The sequence below is a fragment of the Cinclus cinclus genome, chromosome 3 (assembly GCF_963662255.1).
Source record: "Cinclus cinclus chromosome 3, bCinCin1.1, whole genome shotgun sequence".
Lineage (NCBI taxonomy): Eukaryota > Metazoa > Chordata > Aves > Passeriformes > Cinclidae > Cinclus > Cinclus cinclus.
Window position 1 is genome coordinate 3,566,084 of NC_085048.1, and position 11,636 is coordinate 3,577,719.

At 53.8% G+C, this 11,636-nt stretch overlaps 1 protein-coding gene across 5 annotated transcripts; it reads left to right on the forward strand.

The window, feature by feature from the left end:
• The first annotated feature begins 1,597 nt into the window (after positions 1 to 1,597).
• Positions 1,598 to 11,358, forward strand: MCM3 (minichromosome maintenance complex component 3). 5 transcript variants are annotated; one of them, XM_062488403.1, is made up of 17 exons: positions 1,598 to 1,782; positions 2,235 to 2,347; positions 2,933 to 3,141; positions 3,725 to 3,855; positions 4,053 to 4,291; positions 4,979 to 5,087; positions 5,698 to 5,851; positions 6,900 to 7,031; positions 7,515 to 7,723; positions 8,221 to 8,395; positions 8,522 to 8,648; positions 8,903 to 9,053; positions 9,191 to 9,331; positions 9,551 to 9,657; positions 10,028 to 10,110; positions 10,638 to 10,713; positions 10,929 to 11,358. In XM_062488403.1, the coding sequence occupies exons 1-17, from the start codon at positions 1,702 to 1,704 to the stop codon at positions 11,125 to 11,127; spliced, it is 2,436 nt and encodes an 811-aa protein (XP_062344387.1). In that variant the 5' UTR covers positions 1,598 to 1,701; the 3' UTR covers positions 11,128 to 11,358. The 5 variants fall into 5 exon arrangements, with proteins under 5 accessions (XP_062344387.1, XP_062344388.1, XP_062344390.1 ...); XM_062488404.1 differs by having other exon boundaries at positions 10,031 to 10,110; XM_062488406.1 differs by having other exon boundaries at positions 4,104 to 4,291; positions 10,031 to 10,110.
• The last annotated feature ends 278 nt before the right edge of the window (positions 11,359 to 11,636 follow it).

An 11,636-nucleotide genomic window follows, 5' to 3' on the forward strand; every position in this document is an offset into this window, starting at 1 on the left:
AAAGGAAAAAAAAACCAAAACAACAAGAAAAATGGAAAGGAAAAAGGAAAGGAAAAGGAAGAGGAAGAGGAAGGAGAAAAGGGGAAAAGGAAGAAAACAGCAACAGAGCATGAGATAATTTATTTCTGCCAACCTTCTCAGCTGAATACTGCATCAAATTATTCCAGAGGAGATAAAAGGCCTAAAAAAGGAAACTTCGAACTTTCACTTTGACACAGAGCAATGAGGGAAAACATCTCTCAGGAGTAGAACAAATATCCAGGACCTGGGCTGCACGTATCCCACCCTGGCCACAGAGCGCCCAGGCATTCCCAGCGAGTGATCGGATCCAGGCACGCAAACACAAAACGGGAAACGGGGCAAAGGTTGTTTCCTGCTCCTCTTCAGAAACAGGAATGCTGCTCCCTCTGGAGACATCAGGCAGTGGGAATTCTGTGCCTCAGCGTTTGCACAGCCCAGCCGACCCCGGGGTGAATATTTATTCCCAGGATTACCTTGGAAAAACTGTTGTGAGCTACAATATCCAGGGGACACGGCCAAGTTTGTGTGCCCGGTATGCCTCGCTGATCAAAATAGTTTTGTTGTGCTTTTTATTCTTCTTCTATTTTTGAACAGAGTTTAGATAAAGATTTTTAAAGGATACCACTGTGGGTTTTTTTAGGGGGAGCAGCAGATCTCCCTGTAGGCAGCGGCACCTTTTGGATCCTGCCTCTTAGGGGACTTAAAGGAGGTTTGGAAAAAAAAGAGGGAAAGAGAGTTTTTACACAAGCAGATAGTGATGGGACAAGGGGGAATGGTTTTTTACTTGCCAGAGGGCATGGTTCGATGGGATATTGGGGAAAAATCCTTCCCTGGGAGGGTGGTGAGGCCCTGGCACAGGGTGCCCAGAGAAGCTGTGGCTGCCCCTGGATCCCTGGAAGTGTCCAAGGCCAGGCTGGATGGGGCTTGGAGCAGCCTGGGATAGTGGAAGGTGTCCCTGCCCATGGCAGGGGGTGGAATGAGATGAGCTTTAAGGTCCCTTCCAACCCAAACCATCCCGTGATTCTTAGACACATCCAAAATCGCATTTTCCATTCCAAATACCACAGGACCTGTCGATTTTGTGTGTTCACCCCCAAACTGCTGAAGCCACACCGGGCCATGTTTTAGGAAAAAACAACACCCACCCAACCTGTACGGGGTGAAAACACCCGGAAACAGGGCTCCTCAAAATACGATATAAAAAACAAAACGCCAAATTAGCTTTTAATTAGTTTTTGTTGGGTTTTTCTTGGTTTGGGAATTTATCTGGGTGGTTTTGTTGTTTTCGTGTTTGATTCTTATATATTTTTTTCGCCCTAAAGCGACATTTTCCAGCCCCTCTGTAACTTCCAAAGGCCGGATCCGGGACCATATCCGATCCCCGGGACCCCTGGCCCCGCCCCGCATTTTGATAGGCTGAAATTCACGTCAATCACTGTACCACCGCTCCATTGGCTGGCACTAGGCGCAGATGACCAATCGGCAGCGGCGGGGGGCGGGCCGGAGGCGGGTTTCCCGCGCGGTGGCGGGAAGGGAGCCGCGTTTGGCGCGAAACGGGCGCGCGGCGGGGGCGGATCCGCGGGGTCGGAGCGGATTGCGGGGCCAGCCCGGCTCCCGTCGGCTCTCACCGCCTTTCCCGGCAGCAGCGGCGGAGGGACCCGTCCCGGGGCGGCCGGCAGAATGGCGGCACCGGCAGGCGGGCTGGAGGATGCGGAGCTGCGGGAAGCGCAGCGCGATTACCTCGATTTCCTGGACGATGAGGTGAGACGAGCTGGGAGGCGCGGGTGATGCGTCCCCTCCATGCCCCTCCGGTTTGGGGAACATCTGATCCGTGTCCCCATGTCCCGTCCCCCCTGTATCCTCGGGGATTGGGGAGCATCTCATCCCTGTGCACCCCCACTCCCCTTCTACTCCCGAAGTTCGGGAACATCTGGTCCCTGTGCCCGTCCGTCTCCCCGATCCATGTCCCCGGGAGCTGGGAACTACCTGATCCTCCCCGCCATGTACCCCAGGGGTTGGGACACCCTGGTTCCTGTATTCCCCCATTCCTGCCAGGGGTTAGGGAACACCTGGTCCCTGTGCTGCCCTTTCCTGCTTAGCCGGTGGGATAAGGGGATCCAGCTCTGCAGGAATAAGCTCCTGGGTTTTTTCACACAGGCGGACATGCAAAGTGAGTTGCTTTTTGGGTATCTTTCCCCCACTCCCACTTGCAGGAAGACCAAGGGATTTACCAGAGCAAGGTTCGGGACATGATCAGTGACAACCAATATCGGCTCGTTGTCAACATCAACGACCTGAGGCGCAAGAACGAGAAGAGAGCCAGCAGGTGGGTGTGGGGCACTGGGGACACCTGGAGCACTGGGCCTGAGAGGGGTTTCAAAGATCCTGCCGAGGTTCTGCAGGTCATTTGTCACAAGAAAACACCCAACCTTGTCCTCTGGTGAAAGCCAGGGCCTCCCCACCCTCACAGGGAGCAATTCCTTCCCAGTATCCCATCAAACCCTTCCCTCTGGCAGCATGAAGCCATCCCCCTTCATCCTCTCTCTCCATGCCCTTGTCCCAAGTACCTCTCCAGCTGTCTTGGAGCCCCTTTAGGCACTGGAAGCGGCTCTAAGGTCTTCTCAGAGTCTCCTCCAGGCTGACCAGCCCCACCTCTCAGCCTTTTTGAGGATGCTCAGGGATATTTTGGACCAGCCTTGCCAATCTGGCCAGGGTCATGTGAAGCTTTCAGATATGCTTAGAATTGTTCTCCTTCTGTCTGTTGGTGCCAGTGCAACTCACACAGAGCTGTGATGGATTTTGTTTTTTCACCTCCTGCTTCTGGTAAAATTGTGGAGCAAGTGGGAGTGTGGGAAAAGTATTGAGGAGGAAGGGGTTGACCCATCTGGTTTGTGACCTCCCTGTGCTGCAGGCTCCTGAGCAATGCCTTCGAGGAGCTGATTGCCTTCCAGCGTGCCCTGAAGGATTTTGTCGCTTCCGTTGACGCCACCTACGCCAAGCAGTACGAGGACTTCTACATCGGGCTGGAGGGCAGCTTTGGCTCCAAGCACGTGTCCCCACGGACACTGACAGCCTGTTTCCTCAGCTCCATCGTCTGCGTGGAGGGCATCGTGACAAAGTGTGAGACTGGAGGACACCCAGGGGCTGTGGAGGGGTCAAGGGTTTGCTGTGGGGGAGCTGGAGCCCTCCAGGAGCTGTGGCGTGGAGAGAGACTTGGGACAAGGGTCTGGAGGGACAAGACAAGGGGAAATGGCTTTACGCTGACAGAGGGTAGGATTAGATGGGATATTGGGAAGGAATTCTTGGCTGTGAGGGTAGGGAGGCCCTGGCATAGGGTGCCCAGAGAAGCTGTGGCTACCCCGAGATCCCTGGAAGTGTCCAAGGCCAGATTGTGGATGGATCTTGGAGCGGCCTGGGATACTAGAAGGTGTCCCTGGCCATGGCAGGGAGTGAAACTGGATGATCTTTAATGTTCCTTCCAACCAAAACCATTCCCTGATTCTGTATCCTGGGAGCTTGGGCTAGGGAGGATGGCTGAAGGTCTTGAGTGTTGGGATGGTCTTTAAAATCAGCATATCCTATCCATATTTGACAGGGAGTTCTGGCCCAAGTGCATTTTCGTATTGGAGACCCTTTTGGGGGCTGTCTACTGACAGAGGGGTGGGAAATCCTGTCCCCTAACTCCTGTGTTTTCCAACCCCAGGCTCTCTGGTGCGTCCAAAAGTTGTCCGGAGTGTCCATTATTGCCCAGCTACCAAGAAAACAATCGAGCGCCGATACACAGACATGACCTCCCTGGATGCTTTCCCATCCAGCTCCATCTACCCTACAAAGGTGAGGTGAAGCAGCAGCAGGTTCCTCTAGGTAGAATCTGCCAGCTTCAGTACAGAGCTGGTGAGCTCCAGCCTCCCTTCCAGCAGCCTTGTGCAAGTTGGGTGATGCAGCCCATGTTCCCCCTGCTTGGATGAACCCACTTCTCCCTGCTCTCCTGAAAAGTTGTGCTCATCTTTTAATTTGTGTTCCTGCTTTAGGATGAAGAGAACAACCCGCTGGAGACAGAGTTTGGCCTCTCAGTCTACAAGGACCACCAGACCATCACCATCCAGGAGATGCCTGAGAAGGCCCCGGCGGGGCAGCTGCCCCGCTCGGTGGATGTGGTTCTGGATGATGACCTGGTGGACAGGGTGAAGCCTGGGGACCGCATCCAGGTGGTGGGGACGTATCGCTGCCTGCCAGGGAAGAAAGGGGGCTACACTTCAGGCACTTTCAGGTGGGTCTTCCTTGGGCTTCAGCCCTCCCACCCGGTTTGGCTGGGTCTCTGGAAGGTGGACATCAGAGAGTTGGGTCAGACAGTGGCTTAAAGTGCTTGGAAGTGGTCTGTACCTTGATCCTGTTTACCATGTGTGGGTCCTTTCCATCTCAGCATAAGGATCATCGAGTCCAGTTCCTGGCCCTGCACAGACACCCTAGCAGTGCCACCCTGTGCAGCCCTGAGAGTGTTGTCCAAACTCTCCTGGAGCTCTGGCAGCCTTCTTGGGGCTGTGCCCATTCCCTGGGCAGCCTCTTCAGTGCCCCACCACCCTCTGGTGGAAGAACCTTTTCCTGATATCCAATCCAAACTTCCCCTGACCCCAGCCATTCCTTTGGGTGCTGTCACTGGTCACCAGAGAGAGATTGGTGCTGCTAATCCACTTCCCCTCGTGAGGAAGCTGTAGACTGTGGTGAGGTTCTCCCCTCACAGTGTGCAGCTGTAACTTCCAGCTGTGCCCAGAAGGGTTTGAATGCTTTTAAAAGATGCTCCACTGATGATCCAGCACAGTCAGATCGAGGGTGCTACAGCTGTCATAGCTTCCCACCCCCTTCCAGGACTTCCTAGAGCAAGTGATGGCCCTGTAGAAGCTTCTGCTGTGTCTCTGTGGGGTTTGCAGAGCTGACCACAGCTGTGTCCCTTCTCCAGGACCATCCTCATTGCTTGCCATGTGAAGCAGATGAGCAAAGACGTCCGGCCTCTCTACTCTGCTTCAGATGTGGCCAAGATCAAGAGATTCAGCAAGAGCCGCTCCAAGGTATCTTAAGTCTTGTGTCCAGGCATGAAGTTTCAGCTTGGCATGTGGCTAAGGGGGTTCTTGGGTTGCAAGTAACTCTTCAACCCTCTTAGCAGGTTGTTGGATTTTCTAACTAATTTCCTTTGAATTTTCTGTGATTTTCTCGGACTCTGATCAGGCCTTGTTGTTTTTCTTGCGTCTTCTGTACTGCTTGCAGAGCATCCTTCCTGCTGGTGGCTCTGCTATGTCTTGACCCTACCAGTGGGTTTCCATGGAATTTCCTCTGCAGGAGGAGCACCTCTTTTCTCATCCCAGACTGTGATAATGGGGTTCTGCCTCAGCCTCTCATGCTCAGAGCCTTCCTTTGTCGCACAGAGAGGAGCAAGCCTTCCTCTCACTGCTTCTAGTGCTTGTTTGGGTGACAGTGACAAGATGCTCCTGGACTTCAGATCAATCCCACTGTGAAGGAAAACTCTGGCCAACAGTCTTCTCCTTTCCAAATAATTTTCGTCCGTGTGGCTCTGTGATAGGAATAAGCTGAAATTTGGGCTGAAATGATCTTTTGAAGTATTGCTTGTTGTTGCTTGCTCTAGCCCATGTGATGGGCCATGCTCTGCCTCTTCTTCCTTAGGATATCTTTGACCAGCTGGCCAGATCCCTGGCTCCCAGCATCCATGGGCATGAGTACATCAAGAAGGCCATTCTCTGCATGCTGCTGGGAGGGGTGGAGAAGATCCTGGACAATGGGAGCCGCATCCGAGGAGACATCAACATCTTGCTGATAGGTGTGGGAGGGCTGGGCAGAGGCCCCCTGGGTTGGTGGTGTTGGGGGATTCTGGATTTAGTTTTGTGGAGTAACTAAGGTTAGAAAGGACATCTGGAGGCTCCTGGTCCAGGGATGTGTGCCAGGCTGAGCTGGTGTCACTGCTAGGTCAGGTTGCTTTGGGACTTTTCCAATTGGCTTTGAACATATCCAGGGATGGAGATGCATCCAGATGTAGAGTCATCAGCACAAGAAAGTTGTGGACCTGTTGGAGTGAGTGCAAAAGAAACCTTGGACAGGAGTGCAAGGATGGAACCCCCCTGCTCTGGAGCCAGGCATGGAGAGCTGGGGTTGTTCAGCCTGGAGAAATCTCCAGGGACACCTTGGAGCCCCTTCCAGAGCCTAAAGGGGCTCCAGGAGAGCTGGAGAGGGACTGGGGACAAGGGATGGAGGGACAGGACAAGGAGAGATGTCTTCCCAGTGCCAGAGGGCAGGGCTAGATGGGATATTGGGAAGGAATTCTTCTCTGTGAGGGTGCTGAGGCCCTGGCACAGGGTGCCCAGAGAAGCTGTGGCTGCTCCTGGATCCCTGGAAGTGTCCAAAGCCAGGTTGGACACTGGGGCTTGGAGCAACTTGGGCTAGTGGAAGGTGTCCCTACTCATGGCAGGGAGTTGGAGCGAGGTGACATTTGATGTCCTTTTCCACTCCAAACTATTCCATGGTTCTAGGGGATCCCATGACCTCTGTTAGCCATTATCCTAGTGTTTACCCATGGTCAAGGAGACTTTTATTTTTTCTTTCTGCTGTACTATTGGGCTTTCCTGTATTTTGAATTGTCTCCATTGATTCTTGTCTCAAGTCTCTTATCTCCAAATTCTCTGTGTCCTCTCATGGGATTATTGATGCTGGTGGGAAGATCATCTTATTTTATGAAGTCTGAACAAACCCCTTCTGTTCCTTTCCCCCTCTACCTGCCACTGCTCTTAACGCCCCCAAACCAGACATGGGGTGATGGTGCAATTGGTATCCAGGGGATGAGTTATTCCTAAATGAGTCATTCTCCATCCTAGGAGACCCTTCCGTGGCTAAATCCCAGCTGCTGAGGTACGTGCTGAGCACAGCACCCCGGGCCATCCCCACCACAGGCAGGGGCTCCTCCGGTGTCGGCCTCACTGCTGCTGTCACCACAGACCAGGAGACAGGTGAGGAGCACTGGGGTGGTGTCTGTTACCTCCTGGGAGGGTCTCTGACATCTAAGGCTGCTGATCTCAGTGATCTGAAAGGTCTTTTCCAACCTTAGTGATTTTATGGTGTTCATTCTGCAGTGACACTTGCAGGATTTGCTCCAACCAGAAGCTTTATGGTAATGATCATTCTGGATCATGGGATCCCATGTTTTTTGGGATATTTTCTCCACCTCTCTTAGGTGATGGTTTTCTTTACTCCTCTTCCACTTGGTCTCACATCTGAGGGCCAGCAATAGCCTTCCTCAATGGGAAGAGATTCCTAACCCTGACCATTACCCTAAGCATCTCTGCTGTAGAGTTGGGTTGGAGAGCAGCCCAGAATGATGGTGCTGCTCCTTGAGGTTCACCCTCATCCTGGGGGTGATGGGTATGGCAGTGCAGGAGATGTGTAGGCCCGGTGGGTGGTGGCTAACCCGGTTTTCCCCCATCCCATGCCAGGGGAGCGGCGCCTGGAAGCAGGAGCCATGGTGTTGGCCGACCGGGGCGTGGTGTGCATCGACGAGTTCGACAAGATGTCCGACATCGACCGCACGGCCATCCACGAGGTGATGGAGCAGGGACGGGTCACCATCGCCAAGGCTGGCATCCAGGCCCGCCTCAACTCCCGCTGCAGCGTCCTGGCTGCTGCCAACCCCGTCTACGGCCGGGTGAGTGCTGGTGTTACCCTTCCCTGGAGAAGGGAGGATGCTAGGAGGAGGCAGCTGGTGAATTCCAAAAGATCCCCCAAACCAGTGATTTGGATGTGTGGTACAGCAAAGACCTTGTTGGTTTGGTGTCTGTTGTGGTCATGGCTTTCCTATAGCAGACAGGAGCTCCTGGGGTTTCTCTCCCTGTTTGGTTCTGCCTGGGTGTTGGGGCAGCCCGGTGGACCCTCATGTTGGTGATGAGCCTCTTGGTGTCTGATCAGGGATTGCAAAAAATACTCACTTTCTTTGGAAATAAGAGCCTTGCAGGATGGGGAAGTGGCTGTACTGCTGCAGTAGGCTGGGTTTGGTGTGCTGTCCAGCTGCCAGGACATCCATCCACCCATCTATCCCTCCCTCCCTCCTTTCAGGCCTTGCTTAGGGAGGTCCCGCTAACTTCCCTGGCAGCCAGGACTGACCCGTGAGGGTCTCCTATAACCCCTCATGCTGTCCCTCCCCAGTATGACCAGTACAAGACGCCCATGGAGAACATCGGCCTGCAGGACTCCCTGCTCTCCCGTTTTGACCTGCTCTTCATCGTGCTGGACCAGATGGACTCCGAGCAGGACAGGGAGATCTCGGACCACGTCCTGAGGATGCACCGCTACCGCAACCCCAACGAGCAGGATGGGGATGGTGAGTCCCATCCCTCCTCAGACAGGTGCCACCCCTTGGTGGCAGCTCTTGGGGACTCTTTCTCAGGTCTATTAGAAGTTACTCCAGAGGGTAAAAGCCTGTTATCTGTGACATTCCCCTTTCCAGCCATGCCCCTGGGCAGTGCTGTGGAGATGCTGGCTACAGATGACCCTGACTTCATGCAGGAGGAGGAGCAGGAGCTGCAGGTCTATGAGAAACACGATGACCTCCTGCACGGGCCCAACCGCCGCAAGTGAGTCCTGCATCCCCTGGAGCTCCCAAGGGTGTCCAGCACTGTTCATGGGTTCATGGGTTTGGCCTGAGTATCCAGACAGTGCCAGCAATGCTCCAGCTGATCCGTGGGTAGGATACTAAAGGAGCCTTGCTTCATCTCTTGTGCTGGGCAGGTGGGGAACATCTGGAGCTGAATTCCCTACACAGCTGGGTGCCCCTCAAGGTGTAAATGGGTGGGAAGCCCATCCCCACTGTGTGCATGCATTCCCGCAGGGAGAAGATTGTCAGCATGGAGTTCATGAGGAAGTACATCCACGTGGCCAAGATGATCAAGCCTGTGCTGACCGAGGAGTCGGCGAACTACATCGCCGAGGAGTATTCCCGCCTGCGCAGCCAGAGCCAGACAAACTCCGACGTGGCCAGGGTGAGCCCTGGGAACAGCTCCCTCTTGGGCCACGAGGAGGGAAACTGAGGCACAGGCTTCTCTTTTTATGGGTGTTTTCTACCTTGGATGTGACGCCTCTCGGTGAGGGTCACACAGACACCTCTCTGTCCCCCCAGACCTCCCCTATCACAGCCCGGACCCTGGAGACCCTGATCCGCCTCTCTACAGCCCACGCCAAGGCCAGGATGAACAAGACTGTGGATCTGCAGGATGCTGAGGCAGCTCTGGAGCTGGTGCAGTTCGCCTACTTCAAAAAGGTGGGGGGAAGATGTCCCTGTGTTCCCAGGACATCCCGAGACTGTCATTGGAAAGGTTGGACTTGGTGCAAGCTGAGCACCCTGGGCTGCTGGTGTGAACTTCCCTGCACACCGTGTGGGATCAGGCCACCACTTTGAGATTTTGAGTGCTTGGGGTTGGTCCCTAAAAGCAGCTTGAGTGAAAATGAGGTCTGAGTCAATCCTGCCTTTGCCACACAGGTGCTGGAGAAGGAGAAAAAACGCAGGAAGCCAGTGGAGGATGACTCAGAGACTGAGAAGGAGGAAGATCAGGAGTCACAGGACAAGGAGGAGCGCAGAACAAGGAGGTAGGAGCCACAGCAAGGCAGTGGGAGGGGTGTGGTTCAAAGGGCACCAGCCTCTTCTGATGTTGCCACAGGCCTTGGGGAAATACTCCACATTTTGCTCAGCCACGTGGTGTGTCCCACCCCATTTGTAGTAGAGTGACATCATAATTTCATTGATAAGGAACTGGCTGGTTAGCACTGACACAGGTTGGCCAGAGAAGCTTTGGCCACCCCTGGAACTGTGGAAGTGTCCAAGGCCAGGCTGGACAGGGCTTGGAGCAACCTGGGATGGTGGAAGGTGTCCTTGCCCATGGCAGAGGATGGAACAGGATGGTCCTTAAGTTTCCTTTCCAGCCCATACCCTTGGCTGACCTTTTCTTCCCCCTCCCAGAAGGAAGAAGGCACGCACAGAAGGCAAGGAGGGCTCCTACGACCCGTATGACTTCAGTGATGCTGAGGAGGAGATGCCACAGGGTGAGTCCCTGGGTTTGGTGACTCCTGGGTCTTTGAGGGTGCTGTTGAGCCTGCATAGCCTGGGGAGCAGCAATGCTGCTGTTACCTGTGGTCCCTGGTGTGGTACAGTACCATTCAGAGCCACAAATCCATATGGGACAAGGTTAGATGGGGTATTTGGAAAGGATTCTTGTCTGTGAAGGTGAGGAGGCCCTGGCACAGGGTGCCCAGAGAAGCTGTGGCTGCCCCTGGATCCCTGGAAGTGTCTAAGGCCAGGCTGCACAGGGCTTGGAGCAAGCTGGGATAGTGGAAGGTATCCCTGCCCATGGCAGGGGTGGAACTGGATGGTCTTTAGGGTCCCTTCCAACCCAAACCATTTTGTGATTCTATTGCTGATTAATTTTTTTCCATCCACCTCCAAACTGCAGCATCAATAACAGTACTGGGAGGCAGTTTGGCATCACGCCCTATCCTGAGCCCAGTACTTCTGCTCTCTGGGTACTTGGTCAGCAGGCACAGGATGAAGGTAACTCTTCCTTCTGCTTCAGTTCAGGCACACCCTTCGAAAACGCCCGAAGCCTCCGAAGCTGGCGAAGGGAAGAAGCTGGAGTTGGCTGAGCTAAGGTGAGTGGAGGCTGTCCCTGTGTGTCCATCTCCCTGTGTGGCTCCAGGCTGTTGTCCCATGCTGGACATGCATCTGTGATACTACCAGCTCTGATTTTTGGCTTTCCTACTGAGTGCTGCTGCTGGAATGGGGAAGGGCTGAGGCATCCTGGGCTGCCAACAAGTGGAAGGATTTGTGTGGTTTCTCCAAGGGTGATTCCCTCTCCCCTGACCAGGTTGAAAGCATTCAAGGCTGCTCTCCTGGAGGTGTTCAAGGCTTCCCATGCCCAGTCTGTGAGCCTGAAGAGCGTGATGGAATCCATCAACCGTGACAACCCCGAGCCCTTCTCAGCAGCCGAGGTGAAGGTGGCCCTGGCCCACATGCAGGATGACAACCAGGTCATGGTGTCTGATGACATTATCTTCTTAATCTGAGCCTCTGGGTGGAGGAGCCCAAGTTTTTAATGGACTCTCAGCCTGGAGACTCTCCGTGTTTGAATGCTTCATGTGGCTGAGCTGGATTTTGGGGAGCTCAAGTCTCTGCATATCCTCGCTGTGCATTTCTGGCACTAAAAAGAGCCAGGAGCTCTGGAAGTTCTTGCTGTCTTCAGAGTGGAGTATTTGCGAATAATTTGGTTTCTGCGAGGAGATGAGGGGAAAAAACCTAGGAGCAAATTGTGATTGTTTTTAATGCATTGTTTTTAGCTTTGGTGTTAAAGAGTTCCAGCTTTTAAATAAAAAAATTGGATTTAGGAATCCAACATTGAGTAGTGGTGATGGGAAGCAAGCAATATGAGAGCTCCACTGTTAGTGAAGCTTTAATTTCCCCCCCGCCTTTTTATTTTTCCATTTTGCCCCTATTACATAGCCTAGATCTGCTAGTCTCACAGGGAGAGGTGCCTAAAGCCTCTCCTGTTGGTTCTGTCCTTCCCACCCATCTTGTG

Bases quoted from the DNA above. Each gene is read 5' to 3' on its own strand.
- MCM3 (XM_062488403.1), top strand. From the start codon at position 1,702: ATGGCGGCACCGGCAGGCGGGCTGGAGGATGCGGAGCTGCGGGAAGCG. The intron at 3,142-3,724 runs GTGAGACTGGAG...TTCCAACCCCAG, and splicing joins GGAGGGCATCGTGACAAAGT to GCTCTCTGGTGCGTCCAAAA. The intron at 5,852-6,899 runs GTGTGGGAGGGC...TCTCCATCCTAG, and splicing joins CATCAACATCTTGCTGATAG to GAGACCCTTCCGTGGCTAAA.